Genomic DNA, 17,322 nt, shown 5'->3' on the forward strand with positions numbered 1-17,322 from the left:
CCCGAGCAGTGAAACTCCGCGGTGATCTGAAAATGATGTGCCGGGAGTTGTGCCGTTCTCGGCCGCATCAGTAATCCTCGAGCTCCCGGCTAGCTGTCGAGCTGGTGGGTAGCAGACGCCTCTGAAAACGTCGAAGCACTTTTGCAAATATGGGATATCTTGATAAACCGAGCAGATATTTGATGTTTACACAACTACTTTCTCGCCTGAAAATATGTTAAAAGTTTATTTTGTGACCCAGAAAGATTAGTATGAGTAATTTTAAAACTTAGTAGCGGCCGCCATTGCTGGAAACTGGAGTTTGGCTGGGCCGCGCTATGAATTCTGGGATATGGTAGTAATTTGGACAGCCTTATAATCGCAGTATAATCGCAGCCTTTGCGGTTAGAAAATTGCACTTGATCATGTCGCGATATTATCGCAAATGCGATATATCGTTCAGCCCTAGCCTCAACAATAACAGAAAAGGTTTCTTTCTTTAGTGCTTTCATGGCTGACTGTTGTGTGAACTTTTTGATTTGTCAGCCTTATGTCAAAGGTGTTGTTCCGTAATCAGAACTGCTCAGGAACCTCCCGTTCTCATAAAACTTTGTTTTTGTATTTAGTTGCGAATTCACTTAATGAAGGAGATTCATTTTTAGTTACTAGAAAGAACAGAAATAATAGCAACTGCTTAGATAGGTTAATACAGATATTGTCTTGACTGTGTGCAGACTAGTCTTAACTGGCGTTAAATCAGACCTAATTTAAGTGGACAGGTCTGCATTTAAACTGTGGCTGGCAGTAAGCACATTTCTACAGGAGAAAGATCACCAGTTTGAGACTGGGAGGAGAAACAAACCCAGCCACAGGGGAGGGGTCATAAGCTAGTCAGGCCCCAAAACCCAGATAAATGGCACAGTTGGATCAGGAAGAGCATCCAACATAAAATCAGTGCCAAATCAGACATGCTAATCTGTTCATACGGTGACTTATTTCCCTGTGAGAATAGTGTGGCAATAGTTGGCAATCAGATTGACTGTACCATGTTGGCTATCTGTTGTGGATCCAGTGTTCTGGGGGACACGAACTCTAAAACCAATCTTGTACAATTGGCTGTATAACCGATTAAGCACGAAATTGTAAGTGCTCATAGAACAGATGTATAGAGATAAATATTGATTTTAGTAAATGCTGTGCAAAGGTCAAAATATGCTTTTTACTTCACTAAGCACCTAATGACAACACCACAGTTTGCATATTTAAGAAACCTTGGCTTTCAGTTTGTGTAATTAGGAGCTTAATGATCTGAGCTGTTAATTAAACTTAATAAGTCACTCTATTATTGCTTTCTCCTCACTCTGCTCTTCTTAGGTCTTTGTCTCCTTTTGTCCTCCCTTTTTGTTTTTCCTCTCTCTGGTTCATTCTTTACAGCCCTCTGTAGCCCTTTTTCCTTTCTCTAGAGTAGCCATGTCATTGAGATGGATGTGTACTCGTGATTGGCCAGGGAGAAACCTCGGAGCTTGAATGGCATTGGCTTAGAACAATTTGTGTGTGTGTGTGTGTGTGTGTGTGTGTGTGTGTGTGTGTGTGTGCTCACATGCAGATGGAGGCCTGCCTGGTTAACCAGTGCTGGTCAGCATCTGTGTTATTCTGTGTTGTTTAATAGAAGATGGACAAGCAGTGTAGTGATCTCAGTCTGAATAACTGGCCTCTTTTCTAGCTTGCTAAGATCATTGAACACTCTTGGTAACTGCTGTTACTTGACCTCAGTTGTGAACTGTGTGTTGGTCTATTGCCATGCATCTGATTGGTTATTTTAATCTTTTGTTTCAGTTCATAATAAGTAACACATTTGAAATAGTTGCTAGCAGAACTGGCATCGATATTAGACTTTATGAGTAACGGAATTACCCCAGCATGTTTAAAATGAAAAAGACAGAATAGTTGTGCCTCAATAAGCTGTTAATCATCATTAGCAGTGAAGGAGCCATGCGTGTAAGAGTCACAAACAGGATCAGAAAGATCATTGTGTCTTGAAAATGAATCCGAGCACATTTGGATGGAAATGTGTGTTTCTTGCTTATACTAGCAAACTAGCTTGTTTAGCATGGTGGAGTTCCTAATTCAGTGTTTTTGGAATAGTGTCCTAGGCTTGTAAATTCTGTCATACTGTACAGACACTTGATAAATTAAGTGAGAAGCCACATCATTAAAGCTCTTGCCTAATATTGTTAAGGTTCCCTTCATTCTGTCATAGCTGCTTTAGTGTCTTTGAACTTATCCACCGTCATTAAGGGGTGCCATTTCCCAACAAAGGTGGACAGGATCTGCCAAAGTAGCATCTGCACTGTGTTTGTGTGCTGCCTGAACTTCTCAGTCTCATGCTTTGTTTGACTTTCTGGTTATATTTGGACACTGCAAGACACTGACTAGAATAATGAAAATCTTGTAGTTCGGACCAAAAATTGGGTCAAAATGTCTGTTTACCAGACTAAGCCTGTGCATTAAACAAAAAGTCTCTAATCCTTTGGGTTTAGTATAATGCTGGGGTACCTTTACAAGCATATGCATTGAATGAGGATTGATGGGCTTGTCTAAGAGTTGGCTAAACCTTATGCATCTGAGTGTTTACAGCAGGAGCTCCAGTTCAAACTCCTGTGCACAGAGGGTTAACTCTTCCTACAGTGCTATAGTGTTTGAATGTTTGTCATCAGCAGATGCTAAGGTGTTCTGGATTTTGCACATCATTCTTACACCTAACAAAAGCAGCGACGAAGATGTGGATGAGCTGCTTAACCCAGTTTCACTGACTCTAACATAACTACTGACATGGAAAGGACAAGATGTCTTACATTATATGACGAGTAATTTTACATGTAATTGTGTCATTAGCTTGCTTTTCTGTTGATCATTATTATTCCCTGCCTTAAATTTCACAGTGAAAAAAGCATCTGCAGGCAGCAGACGTGCATGTTTGTGTCTTTGATGCCAAAATGATGGATTATACTGGGAACAGAAGGAACCTTTAGGAATTAACAACCTGCTTATCTGCAAATGGTGCCTGGAAATGTTGGACTTGTTTGCATGACAGATGAGCCTGTTCATGGACCCAAATATTCATTTCATTTCAGTAGGTTTAGATGTGAACTAATATATGTCACTACTCAGTATGACAAGGTTGTTTATGTTGGAAAAAAGAAATTCTGGTGTTTATTACCATTTGTAATAACAATAGTGGTTCTTGCTTTCACTTAATAGCTTTAACACTGGTAACTTGGTCTTCCTCACTCAATACAGTCAACATTACAATGGATTGTCTATCTCGTGAGACATATGGACTCAACAAAGAGTTCTCACGTGACCAAAAGATGATACCTAAGTTGATGATGTGAGAGGAAAAAGAAACATTGCATGATGGGAGCATCTTCAAAATCCTAATACAACAGAAAGTTTCTGATGTTGTTAACCCAGCTTACTTAGGATTTTTTTAAAATCCTAACATTTAAACAGGAAGTACAGCGACAGATTCTTATCTCAGGATGTCAAATGCCGCTGTCCTGTCAGATACTTCTGTGTCCTTTGCTTTGCCTGTAATAATAACAGTAATGCTGGATGCCACCACCTAACTAAAGCACTAGAAAGTCCACAGGAGACTTGAAGGGTAGCGGATTAACTCACGAAGCTTAGAACTACAAAGAAAGAACTACATTCATGGCACATTTGGGAAGTATGTGCTTTGCGCTTTGTTTGACTTTGCTTTTCACTTGTTGATGAGGTTTAGTAAAAACTGAGATCTGAATAAAACTACAGGATGCTGACATCTAAAAAAAATTCAATTTTATCAATTTAACACTGAATAACAGAAGGCTAAACTGTTAGCTTGGTGTACTATTAAATCAAGAAGCTCATGGTTTTTTGATAGGTTTTTCTTCATACTTTCTAATGCAAACAGTCATTTTGGCTGCAATCTAAGTGACAACATTGATATCATTTTAGGTGTGAATTCAGGAGGGTTATCCAGCAGACACATTTCAGACAATCCTCAACAACCTGAGCGGCACTACAAACCGTTATCTGTGCTCATTCTAACCTTGTCCTGTATAGCTGTGCTGTTGGGACTGTAAAATGAATGCTTGTGCAATTTCTCAAATACAGCAGTTTCTGTGCTGCAAGTTTTTTAATTGCTTGCATTCATTTTCTCATATTTTACAGATAGATGCAGCAGCGATGTGATTTATAGTATTGCTACTGCCTCTTGAAATGGAAGCTGTAAGCACTAGGGAGTGTGTGTGGTAGGTAATGTGGATTTAGCGACAGGGCCATAACAGACAGCAATAGACAGGCTTATTAGCGAGAAGTGTTCCTGTCATAGTTTACTGCATGCACTTGGCCAGTCAAACCCTGCATGAAAAATCTGTTAAATTGCTGCTGTAATCATCTCTGTGGAGGTCAATCGTGCCATCGATCAGCCGCTCCAACGTTTAAATCTCGCATCTATAGCACAGTCAACATTACAATGGATGACAACATGACCATAAAACCACCAATAACACTGACACGTAAACATTTATAGACTTTGGAACTTAACCATATTGAATAGTTGAAGTGTTTTCCCAGATTATATGTAGGGAATATTGTGGAGGTTTTCGAATTTTTTTGAAGGTATCAACAGATTGTTGAATGCAGAGCTTTGCGTCTAAGTATTCTTTATATTTAGGGTTGTTAACCAAATGCATTAACCTCATTGTGAAAAAAGCATAAAAGGGCAGCGAAAAAAAGGCACAGTTTGACATCGTCCCTAGTACAGAGTCTGTGTCATTTTACCCATGTGAAACTACCCCAATTAATAAGATCACTGAATTCACAGCAAGCATCAAATGTGCTTCCTCCGGTTCTCTAGCTCAGCAGTCCCCAACATTTTTTGCTCCACGGACCGGTTTATGTCTGACAATATTTTCACAGACCGGCCTTTAAGGTGTCGCGGATAGATGCAACAAAATAAAACGAGTACCGGTACCAAAATATATATATATATATATTATTCATAACACACGAGAAAAGACCCTAGGAAACCGAGTTAACAATAAAAACGTTAAAAAAAAATAATGATAAAAACTCTAAAAACCATAAATTTCACACCCGAGCCTCAACTGTTGCAACAGGTACCAACAGACTCACGAACCAGTGGTTGGGGACCGCTGCTCCAGCTCAAACAGTATTTCCTGAAATGGGAAGACAACTGACGTGGACAAGCATCTCTTCAATTGTGCTCGATACCAGAAAAGCCAAGTTTGTACAATGCAGAAGCCCGAGTCCTCTGACATTTTTTGCATTTCATTCTTGAAAATAGCTCAAGCCTGTATTGCGCTTGGCTTTATACAAGCGCAAGATCTCTTTTTATGACCTCCTTAGTTAAAGTAGGACTGTTATTACAATTGCTTGGAAGACTCTACTCTTGGACCTCCTCACCTCTCCATATGCATACAGTGATAACTTAATCCTTTAATGCCAGGTGTTTTATATTTGATGAAAGTCATATATCCAAGTTGATATTTAAGTTCTTAAAATGGTTTAATAAACACTCCAGTTTCAAAAGGTTTGAATTTTTTTGTCAAAAATGTCATGCCTGTTGGTTCAAACTTTACAGGGTTAGAGAGCCTCTCGCAGAACAGACCACATATTAGTGACAAAAGACATGACACTGAAGTCAGAAATGGCATCTAAGAAGTAGTTGGGGTGTAGGTGGGTTGCAAAGCAGCTTGCATTGTCTGCATTAACTATATACAGTCTGAAGCATCTTAAACATCATACATCTATATTGCTAATAGGATCAGTAAAATGGAATTAGCTTAATTTTGTATTGTCAAGGGATTATTCATATTGGACTACGGCAATTAAAACTGGTTTCTTGTAAAGTCAGTGCGAGCTTGGTTGTTTGTGTCTCTGTGTCAACAAAAAGCATTTCCTTAAATTCAAACCCAAGGACAAGCGAGTGTAACTAATGCACTAGATGTCTAAAAGTGAATTTAAAATTGATACAGCAACATCAGCAGACATCTGGAGAGATTCAGAACCCTTACAGTAACCCTCTTGTCTGAACAGTTGGGTCCTCCTCTGCAGTATATAGACTGTAACTGCTTACAAAAGTCAAGCACTGTGGAAAACATTATCATTTCTGCTCTATTGTTTTTTCTCCTTGCTTAATATGTCCTCATTTTAATGAGCCTTGTACACTTAATTGTAGAAAATTGCCTCTCAAAACATTAGCAATTAGGCGACGCTGGAACCTAAAAGTGTATTTGGTGTCTTTTCTGTAATAAATTACTTAAAACTTATGAGATTGTTGCACAGTAATTTTCTGTTGACTCACTAATTGACAATCAACAACTCACTAGTTTGAGCACATTTACGCATAATTGGTCGCGAACTGCAGAGAGATGGGAAATGTGATCTCTTAGCAAACAGCTCTGGCACTTTTTGTGCACTGACAGCCAGTAAGGAGGTGATTGGGTTTCTTCAAAGCTTTCTTAAAGCTTCTTGCTTTTTCAGACCGATGCGGACAGGGCGCTCTTTCTGCATTCTATCAGCTCCTTCATTATACAGACGTAAAAAATTCATAATACAAGAAGTCACCTTGTCAGCATGTGGCCAGAGATTTTAAATGTCATCATTTTTATTTCACTTTGTGATCTCAAACGAGCCAAAGTTGTGACAAAGCATTGACAAAAACCTCTGTAACATAAATATATATGTACACTACTGTTCAAAAGTTTTAGAACACCCCAATTTTTCCCTTTTTTCATTGGGAATTACGCAGTTTAATGTCTCATTGCATAATACAAATAAACAGTTGGTGCTAAAACAGAAATCATAGACCAAATTGATAGACCAAAGTGTCTTCTAAACTTTTGACTCATCAAAGTAGCCACCTTTGGCAGATATAACAGCTGAACACACCTATGGCATTCTTTCTACAATACAAATCAAAATTCTTCATAAAGTTCTTCCCATATCTGTTGCAGAAGTTCCCATAAATGTGGCACTTGTAGGTCGCTTTGCTTTCACTCTTGTGTCTAGTTCATCCCAGACCAGCTCGATGGGGTTTAAGGCTGGAGACTGTGCTGGTCACTCTGTGTTTTGAAGCTTACCATCTTGTTCTTTTTTCCTGAGGTAGTTCTGGCATAGCTTGGACTTATGTTTTGGGTCATTATTTTGCTGTAGGATGAACCCCTGACCAACTAGGTGCATACCGGAGGGTAGTGCGTGGCGCTGAAGAATGCTGTGGTAGCCATTTTGGTTCAGGGTGCCTCTCTGTACAAGTCACCGATTCTGGATCCAGCATAACAGCCCCAGACCATCACACTTCCTCCTCTATGTTGGACAGTTGATGCCACACACTGTGGAACCATCCATTCACCTACTTGACAGCATATAAAGATCCTGCGTGATTTACTGAATTTGTATAAATCACTCCATAATACCAGTGGCAGTGGTTCATGGACCAGCCAAGCCTCTTTGTCTTATTCTGATGCCTGGCTTTCTTGCTGCAACTATTCCTGTCAAACGTGCAGCTCGAAGTTTTCTCTTCAGAGTTGAAGCTGAGACTTGCTTACTACGACCAATATTAAGCTGTGCTTGAAGCTGTTGTCCTGTGAGCTGCCTATCATGCAAGCGACTCTCAGAAACTTGTCCACTGTTTTATTTATGGCTTTGGGTCTGTCAGACCTCTCCCTGTCAAAATTTCCCCAGTTTCTGAATGCCTTTCAGTGGTGAAAGAAACTGTACTCACTGACACCCTGACTTTCTTTACAATTTCTCTGTAGGAGAGACCTAAACTTTTAAGTGTTATGATGGTCTTTCTCTCTTCCATTGTTAATTGCCTTATTCTCGCCATTTTTGTAGCAACACACTACTTTCTGCAGTACAGTACTGTTAAACTGATGCTCACGAGGGTATGGTAGCATAATGTGTTCCAACACTGGTTTTATGCAGACAGATGGGGTTGTAAGTAATCCAGAAAAGTTGGAACACCTGGAGGAATTATTAGCAGCAGCTTTCAAGGATTGATCAACCTCCTTTAAATTGTGAACCCATTTTGTGTTCCCTGGAGAAAGGCCTTTTTATATAATTCTGAAATGTACATACTTTTTTTGTTTTGGGTAACCTTACCTTTTTTAACCTCTGACAGTTCACCAATTAACTTTGTACCATTTCAAGCTATCCATTGGACTTGAATGACTTGAATTGCAATACATAACTGTGCATGTAGTAACCATTTAACATTATATCATTATTTTTCTTATACTGGGCCTTGGTGCAACACATAAAAGCAATCAAATAATAATAATAAAAAAACCCAAACCTCATGCTCTTCTGATTGGCTGTCCCTCATAGATAGCATCTGGGTGGACCATCTGCTTGGAGCCAGAGCTGTCCCCGAGATGACTGAATTTACAATATAGATATAAAAAGTGTTTCGAGCAGTCTGAAGCCAGACTGAGAGAGTATTTGGTCAGGGATTACTTGCACATACACTGACGTCACTTGAATATTTCCAAAAATGCAGCTCCTGTGGGGTGTTCCCAGTCTGCAGTGGTCAGCATCTATCAAAAGTTGTCCAAGGAAGGAGCAGTGGTGAACCAGCTACTGTCTCAGGGGTAACCAAGGCTCATTGATTCAGAACTCATCAATGAGTTGTGCTTTATTTAGACCAGAGTGCTCGCTTTGCTGTTTTTATATGCACCCCAATGTTCTGATGTCTTTCTTTGATTCACTGAGTGGGTCTTCCATAAGCGTCTCACAGCATGGTAGGATTGTACCTAATCTAACCTCAGTCGTTTCTCTGATGATGGCTGATGGCTAGAAGTAGACATAGAGGTGTGTCTCCTGTCACCTTTCAGGTGGTGCTGTATAACTCAGGGATTCAGGCATCACTCGGCTGCATGTCAGTTTGCAAGATCCCTATATTAACACAAAAGTCACTTGATCCAGGATTTTTTTTTTAGCCCTGCTCTGTATTTGATAGGCAAACAGTGTGGCTCCATACACTATTGACTGTGGGTGCCTCCTGCAGGGTTGTTTTTTGACACCGCTCACAGCTCCATTAAAGGCAGCAGAGACCATGGAAGCTGTCTCAGCTTGATTTATGGGGTATAAATTGACTTTAGCATAGCAGGAGTCTGCCCATCATCTTATATTCACTCAGCTGGGATTGCCCTTTTTCTGCAACAAATCTTGGTCATTGTCAGGTGTCTGTGCTCAAATAATTTCATGTTCATTCAAGCTTTCTTTATCTAATGCTTTCTGGTACTTCTAACATAGAAACCAGAATGTTTTTAAATTAACCACAGAAGTTTGTTATTGTAGGGCTGATCAAGTTTGCAAAAGCTGGCACGATGCTTATTCAAATCTTTCAAGTGTGTTTATGAAGACACAGTGAAGCTGGTTTTATTCATAGTTTGACTGCGTGCTTGGTTTGTGGCAAGTGCAATATGAGTGGATGCAAATATGCTCTGGGTGTTATGAACAAAGAACGAGCTGCTTTAGCAGAAGTCTGCATGACATGGTAAAAAATGTGTAGTACCATCATTTTGTATTGGGACGATTATATGGCTTATGATAGATGAACATATATTGTTGGGGCACACACATCTCGACTTGGAGATGACATGCATCACCACGGTGCTCATACCTACCTACACAGAGCCTACACAACTTTTAGATCAAACCATTAGAAATGATGTTGGCTTGATTTTTTTCAACAGTGTGCTCTGTCTATCTGAAAATATATTTTTCACAAAATTGAATAGGCAGCACGGTGGCACGGTGGTTAGCACTGCTGCCGCACAGCAAGAAGGTCCTGAGTTCAATTCCAACATCATGCCGGGGTCTTTCTGTGTGGAGTTTGCATGTTCTCCCCGTGTTTGCGTGGGTTCCCTCCGGGTACTCCGGCTTCCTCCCACCGTCCAAAGACATGCAGCTTGTGGGGATAGGTTAATTGGATAATCCAAATTGCCACTAAGTGTGAATGTGTGAGTGAATGTGAGTGCGAATGGTTGTCTGTTCCTGTGTGTTAGCCCTGCGACAGACTGGCGACCTGTCCAGGGTGTACCCTGCCTCTCGCCCTATGACAGCTGGGATAGGCTCCAGGATAAGCGGAAGCGAATGGATGGATGGATGAAACCCTTAATGTGTATATATATGTTGCACAACAAATTTGCATCCAAAAAATTTTCCGTGTCATCTTTTCACACCGTGCTCGGTCTGTACAAACTGAACCTCAGTTATCTGCTGCTACCATTAACTAGCAAGATGTCAATGTAATTTTTTTAACAGTACTTTGCTTTGATACATATGTAAGACTGTTGAGCAAGCCTTGACAACAGACGCTTGTAGGGTTTTTATGTCCAGAGGTTTGGGTTGAGTGGAAGTATCACCTCTGTACCTTCAGCTGCATGTTACACCGGTGTTATAACTAATATAGTTCTGAAATCACAGCAGCTTTAACTCAACTTTTAGATCAAACCATCTAAAAGTTAGACAGGGCTGTCAGACATGCGCCAATGTTGTCATTTGATATTTCTTCCCTGTTTCGTATAATTTTTTTTTCCACTGCCCCAGGACATGATTCAACAGGTGGACCCCCCCTCCCCCAACACACACACACACACGCACGCACGCACGCACGCACGCACGCACACACACATCCCACGTCTACCTTTAATTTTCCAAAGAATTAATATCGCTTTGCCTGTCTTCTCTCTGCAGTATGAGTTCAAGGTCAAAAACATCAAGAAGAAAAAAGTCCACATCGTGGTGTCTGTAGATGGCGTGAAAATCACCTTGAGGAAAAAGAAGAAAGTGAGTGAACTTTTTTTATAAATTGCAAATTAAAAGCATCTTTTGTACTACTTTGTACTGTTTTGTACTGAATTGTTGTCACCCGCATCGTAGACCTTTGAACGGATCAGTAAAACATCATATAAAATGTCTTGGTGTAAAAACATTGATGTTTGTTTTTGGTTCATACGTGTGCTTTATGGTTGCGCGTTGACCACCTCTGTCATCGGCCACGTCGATCCTTTTTTTTTTTTTCTCTTGTTTCTTTTTTCTTTTTTCTTTTCTTTCTTTTTTTTCTCTTTTTTCTTTTTCTTCTTTTTCTGTTCTCTTTCTTCTTTTTCTTCTTTTTTTTTTCTCCTTTTTCTCTTTTTCTTCTTCTTTTCTTTCTCTTTTTTCTTTTTCTTCTTTTCTTTTTTTCTTTCCCTTTCCTTTTCTTTTTTCTCTTCAATGCCCAATTCATCACGCATATAGCACTATCACTTGATCCTTGATAGTGCTGCAGATGACAGCCAGCTCTATTAGCCCACAACATTCACCGATGCTTACAGAGTGGTTAAAGGTGGGTGTTGACTCTAGCAGTTTAGGGCTACTTATTTTCCAAGTGAGATGCCACTTGGGCAAAGGAAATGTACTGATGGAAATGGAAAGCTGTGTGGATAATCTGCTAACAGTGCCTCACTTTATAAACACAAGTGCAGCCTTTGCCTTGCAATGAGTTTACCGAGGGCAGCACAAAACGTGCAGCGCTTCAGCAAGAGCAAGTATTCTCCTAACTTCACAGGCATACATGTTTCTTGTAATTTGAACACAAGAAAATGCTCCGAAATTAACTCATTCACTGCCATTGACGTCTATAGACGTCAATGGCAGTCAACGTAAGTTGAACTGAAGCCCACCAGCAGTAAAAGTAGACCTGCAAGGAGGTGCAGGGTTTGCGCACGTAAGGGATTGCGCAGTGAGACAAAAATGTGGTGCAAGTCTTGTTGTGTTTCACTGCCAGCCATTTGAAAATGGCTGGCAGTGAATGAGTTAAACTAAACATGAAAAAGGAAAAAATCACTGACAGCTGTGGTGTTAAAGAAACTGTGTTGTGTTTGGGGGTTTTTTTAAGCTACTTTTCCTGCATTTCATATAATACTGCAGGTATTTACTGTACTAAAGGCATAAAAAATACAATTTTCTTTTCACCCCGTATATATTTTCACTTTGCTTTCTCTGTCACCCTGTAAATTCCCAGCAATTGTGTTTTAACACATAATGAGGCTTTTTGTTGGCACAAAATCAGTATGTCTGGCCCCTAATGTGTATCTGTCAACAGTCTCGGCACACTGAATCATGGCTCTGTCTTTGTGGCTGTTGAGATATCATCTGTAGTTATAAGAAACATGTGACAGAGCTCTAACAATGTTGGGTTAGTCACTTTCTAAAAAGCTGTTTAATTTCCTGTGTCTTTGTTTGTAGCAGAAGGTAACGACCAGTCCTCTTAGAGAGCATGTGTGACAACGGAAGGACTACTAAAGAGAATACAGTGCTTGATGGGGATCAGAACCATTAGCAGAGTAGAAATCATGAATTAAAAGATGAGGAAAGAGCAAGAAGAAAGCTTGAAGAAGTTGAACTGACACTGGAGAGGAATCTGTGTTTCCAAGTGAGCTGAGGATGACGGGACAGGCTCTGTGGTCGACTCAGCGAATGGAGGGAATAAAGACGATGATGATCGATGAGCTTAATCCAGTCTTGCCCGCTTTAAATGGTGTAGATTATAGGGCCGTCACCAGATATCTGATTTCAGAAATATGGTACTTGGTGCCAGGACCAGGAGAATTCCAAGATGCTTGATGCTCGGTTCAATACAAAAAGAAAAAGATTATCCTCTGTACTTAAAGATGAACTCTATTATTTCAGGACAACACAAGAAGGATGATACTTTGTACTGAAAAACACAATAGCAACGTTTTCATATTGCCTTTTGCAAATCAGTTTCACCCCTTGGTCATCTGACTTGAATGGAAAGTACTACTATACCCACTTCTGGAGGGGTGATATCCTGCCCCCATCAGCTCTGGAAGAATATAGGTTACTAGCTACAGTACCTGCTGTAATTTCAAGGGAAAATGACTGTCATGTTTACAAAGTTTTTGTATTAAAAAGCATCTGAAGTACATTTTACCTTTTTAGGGTTTGTGTATTGAAAAAGCATTAAAAAGCATGCTTACCTCCTTAAACTCCTAAGACCCGAAATCTTCCACGGCATGCATTTTTAATTTCTCTTTGATATTTGGGCATATTGGGGCCCGATGACTGTAAAAACAAAGAATTACCAGATTTATTTTTTTTACCTGATTTTTGTTTTTAAGAAAAATAAGAGCCACATATGAGTATATTCATTTAAAATGTTGATAGAACAGTAGCAGTATAATGTCCTCGTAAGTGAATATTAGGGCCTTGTAGAGCAAAATTCAGTATTTTGGTCTAAATAACCCAAAATGTAATGTCCACATATGTGGACGCCAGGTCCTAGGAGGTTAAATAAAAACTGTGGGCTTCTGTAGATAATTTGACATTTACTAACAACTCAGTTTACCGGTCGATCAACGTCTATACCTGCACCTATGGTCACGAGCTCTGGGTAGTGGCCAAAAGAACAGGTTTATGGATACAAATGGTGCAAATGAGCTTTCTCCAGGGGGTGGCTGGTCTCTCCCTTAGAGATGGGGTGAGGAGTTTGGCAATCTGGGAGGGGCTCAGAAAAGAGCTGCTGCTCCTCCACATCAAAAGGAGCCAGTTCGGGCATCTGACAAGGATTTCTCCTGGGTGGCTCCTGGGTGAGGTGTGACACCGGGACAGACCCAGGACACACAGGAGAGATTATATCTCTCACCTGGCCCGGACAAGCTTTAGGTGTTGGCCGAGGAAAGACAGGTCTGGGTTTATCTGCTTAGGCTGCTGCCCCCATGTCCACCTGACCTGGCCACGGTTAAGTGGAACAAAATAGATGGATGGAGAACAATTATAAATTGATTATATTTGCTCATAACTCATAATAAGGCTATTTTGCGTTAGCAGCTTGACAAAACCTAAAACCTCACTGGAGATGACATGCATCACCAGTGCTTATGGATTTTCTCTGTTAAGCTGGAAATCCTGCTTTAGGCTCTGTGGTCACATAAAAAGGGGTGTTTCTCCAGTCAAGTGACTCTTTTTCTGCACAAAATGATCCCTATGAGAGGCACCTCCCCCAATCAGAGATGATGATCATCCTATAGTCATTAAAATATATATAGAACATAAATATAAGAACATAAAAATATAGCAGTGCTGTTACAAATAAGACAAGATATTAAAGCTGTAAAAGACAACAACTGTAAACTTGGTATTTAGTGCACAGAATAAAAAAAAATCCATGTAAAATACTTCAAGTTAAATATTTTATGACTTATGATATTTAGAACTCAGTGCTAGTGTTTATGTGATTGGGTCTCACTAGAAACTAAACATTAAAGCCCCATAGGTTATGAAGGAGATGTGAAAGCTGCTTGAGTTTGATGCTTGAGCAAAGTAAATTAATTCTATGGTTTGAATAGAGATCCTGTGTTCCAATATTACATACTGAGGATTCCAGTGAGCGTGTGATGCATAGAGCTGGCAACAGTAAGGTATGGGCAAACTGAGCTCACTTTGAACACAACCTGGTCCTGACCAGGTTGAGTATCAGTTACCATGGTGATTTAGCTACCGGTAGGTAAAAAGAGAGTCACTTTTGTGACACAGAAAAATTTGGCTTTAAGGTCAGCATAGCTTGCTAACTCATTAATTTCGCTTTGTAATACATTCCCCCATACAGCTTAAGGTTAGGGCTGTGTCTGCTTTGGCTGATCAGTGTGCCAACAGGGAGCTTCAGCCCATCTGACTCCTATGCCTCGTGTCCTGGACCTCTCAGATGTGCTTGTGTTATTGGTGCCCTCTGGAGCATTTTGATAGAATTATCTGACGGCTAAAAAGCCAGTCCAAGTTTCTTCCTCTATGTTTCACTTCTCTTTCATATACAGTTTATTTTAAACACTCTGTGCAAGCCTGAAAAGCAATCGAAGTCTTGTATTTAAAGGGACAGTCTGTGTCTTTGTAAGGAGATGAGGCAGCTCCAAAATCTGATTGCCTGTTGGCAACTTGCTGGCTGTGAAAATGGCAAGATTTCCTCAGCTGATGGTCCACCATCTGCACAGACCACACATTTCCTTAGTTCCTTCGTATTGGGAAGAATGAGCAAATGATGCAGGGATGAATGTTCCATATAAAACCAACTTGCAAGATGGTTTCCTCCAAATTCTGATGAAAACTGTCAAATTCCTTTAAGCTTTTTGGAGCATCATTTTTGGCACACTGATTTTGCTGCTGTAGTCTGAAAAAACTTTATAGTTAAGCTTCACCTGAAAGACTGTACCTACTTTATGTAGGACTCACTCAGCTTATATCAGGTGAAACTCTGTTGACTTACAAAGGCCATATTTGTATGTCAGATTTACATTAATGTCTGAATGGCCCTGAAAGGAGTTGGCCTTTAATCGGACTAGTTTAAAAGTCTAGCTTTGTTAGTAAATGGCCACCTGAAAACATCTGCATATTTGCTCTATAGCTTTGTTGTGGACAGCAGTGTGAGTGGATGATGCATACTGTAAGTATTCATAGGGTTAAGGCTAATGTCCTTCATGCTTTGTGCTTCAGCAAATTCAGTTCAATAAAAAATATCAAAGTGGAAAATCTCAGCTGTTACTGAAGCTTTACATCAGTATTTGAAGAACTGTTTAGGAAATACTGTATATTCTCTATAATATAGATTCTCATTTCCGGTGACCAGATGCACATGAAGTCGACAGATTTATATTTTTTGGAAGTACTGAGTCCGCAGACATCACCAGATACTTTTAAGCAGCGTAGAATCGTTCTGTCGGGAGTACTGAACAGGCACATTGGCTTTGGGACATTTATTTTTTTCAGCTTGCCTACTGCATATGTATTTCTTTTGAGGTACTTTGAGTACTTAATTAAACCATAAAACTGCGCTTAGATTTGAGCCTGACAATTTACTACAAATTGTGCTGAAAATGACAGCACAAAAAAAGCACATCCCTGATGTGAATGTGATAGTTGCCACTAGGAGGAATAATTTATTTGGAAGCCCAAGGGAGATGTTATTAAAAGTGTGAAATCAGTGCATGTAGACTGCTCAAAGTGGTGCCCAAAGTTTGACTTGTCCTGTAGATTTTTGCTGAGGCCAAATCTTGCATGTTTAGAGCAGAGCCCTGCATGTTTCTGGACCTTAAAGCTGGCATTTTACGTTAACAGAACAGAAAGTGTCACATCGACAGGAGAGAAAGAATAACACAAAATACAAGCGATTGATGTATTAATGGCTACAAAGTTGTTTTTGACATTTAACAGAAATGTTAAGTGTTTTAGGTTTTAGGTCACAATTGTAAGCAGAGAATCTGCACATAAACAATAAGGTAGAGATCAAAGTCTCTGCGTAATGTGTACTGAATGTAATGAATATTGAGGTTTTTGCTGAAATAGTTTGTTATCTACTGACGGCCGTGAGTCATATACACATGCCATTCATTACACATGGCCATACTAAAAAATACCTGCAGCTACATACACATGCAGAAAACAAAAGTGATGTGCACATTTATGCAAATGGAACAATAACTTCATTTACAGGCTAACTGGTGAAAATCTCCACACATCCATCTATTTAATGCCGCTTTCCCGCCGTGGGTCAATACACCAGACCATCCTCTCCCAGTTCATCCGAGGGAACTTTAAGACTTTCCCAGGCCAACTAAGAGATATAATCTCTATAGCTTTCCCTGGATCTGCCTCAGGGCCTCTTCCAAGTAGGCAATGCTTGAAACACCTCGACTGGCTCCTTTCAATGTGGAGTTCCTTCTGAATGAAGGAACTTCGCATCTCAACAGTAAGGGGGAGCCCAGCCGCCCTTCAGAAGAAACTCATTTCTCCCACTTGTGTCCACAGTCTGATTTCTGCCCAGGGCTCGTGAACATAGATGAGGGTAGGGATGTAGATCAGCAGCTGCACATTCACACTCATCTCTCAGTTCACCACAATAGAGCGGTACAGTGTCCGAATTTTGAAGCCAATAGAACTTGAGCATCTTTAAAAAGCAGAAATGAGATTCTGACACCAACTTCTGGAACTTAGATGGGCCTCGAAATTCAGTTGTGCAGAGACTGAATAGCTCTCGTAGCAATAAGAGAGTAAGTCGTACCCAAATTTACAAAGAAATTTAGTAAAATGCCTTCTCCAAGTCCAAAAAGCAAATAGAGAATAGTTCCTCAAACTCCCATGTACCCTCAAATATCCTCGAGAAGATAAAGACCTGGTCCAGTATTCTGCAACGAGGACAAAACCCCCCGAATTTTTCCTCCTGAAATTGAGGTTTAACTAACTGAATGTCTCTCCTCACCAGTATCCTGACTTGGA

General features: G+C 40.1%; 1 protein-coding gene across 3 annotated transcripts in view; it reads left to right on the top strand.

The window, feature by feature from the left end:
* LOC146614690 (carboxyl-terminal PDZ ligand of neuronal nitric oxide synthase protein-like) overlaps positions 1-17,322 on the top strand; it is a 230,441-nt gene that overhangs the window by 65,099 nt on the left and 148,020 nt on the right. For all 3 annotated transcript variants that reach the window (XM_085376753.1, XM_085376754.1, XM_085376755.1), the window contains exon 3: positions 10,750-10,842. In XM_085376753.1, the coding sequence (XP_085232879.1) occupies positions 10,750-10,842 (93 nt within the window). The remainder of the gene's footprint in view (positions 1-10,749; positions 10,843-17,322) is intronic.

This window comes from Diplotaxodon limnothrissa, linkage group LG17, assembly GCF_057381915.1.
Source record: "Diplotaxodon limnothrissa isolate DT_005_m linkage group LG17, D_limnothrissa_male_GT1.1, whole genome shotgun sequence".
NCBI lineage: Eukaryota > Metazoa > Chordata > Actinopteri > Cichliformes > Cichlidae > Diplotaxodon > Diplotaxodon limnothrissa.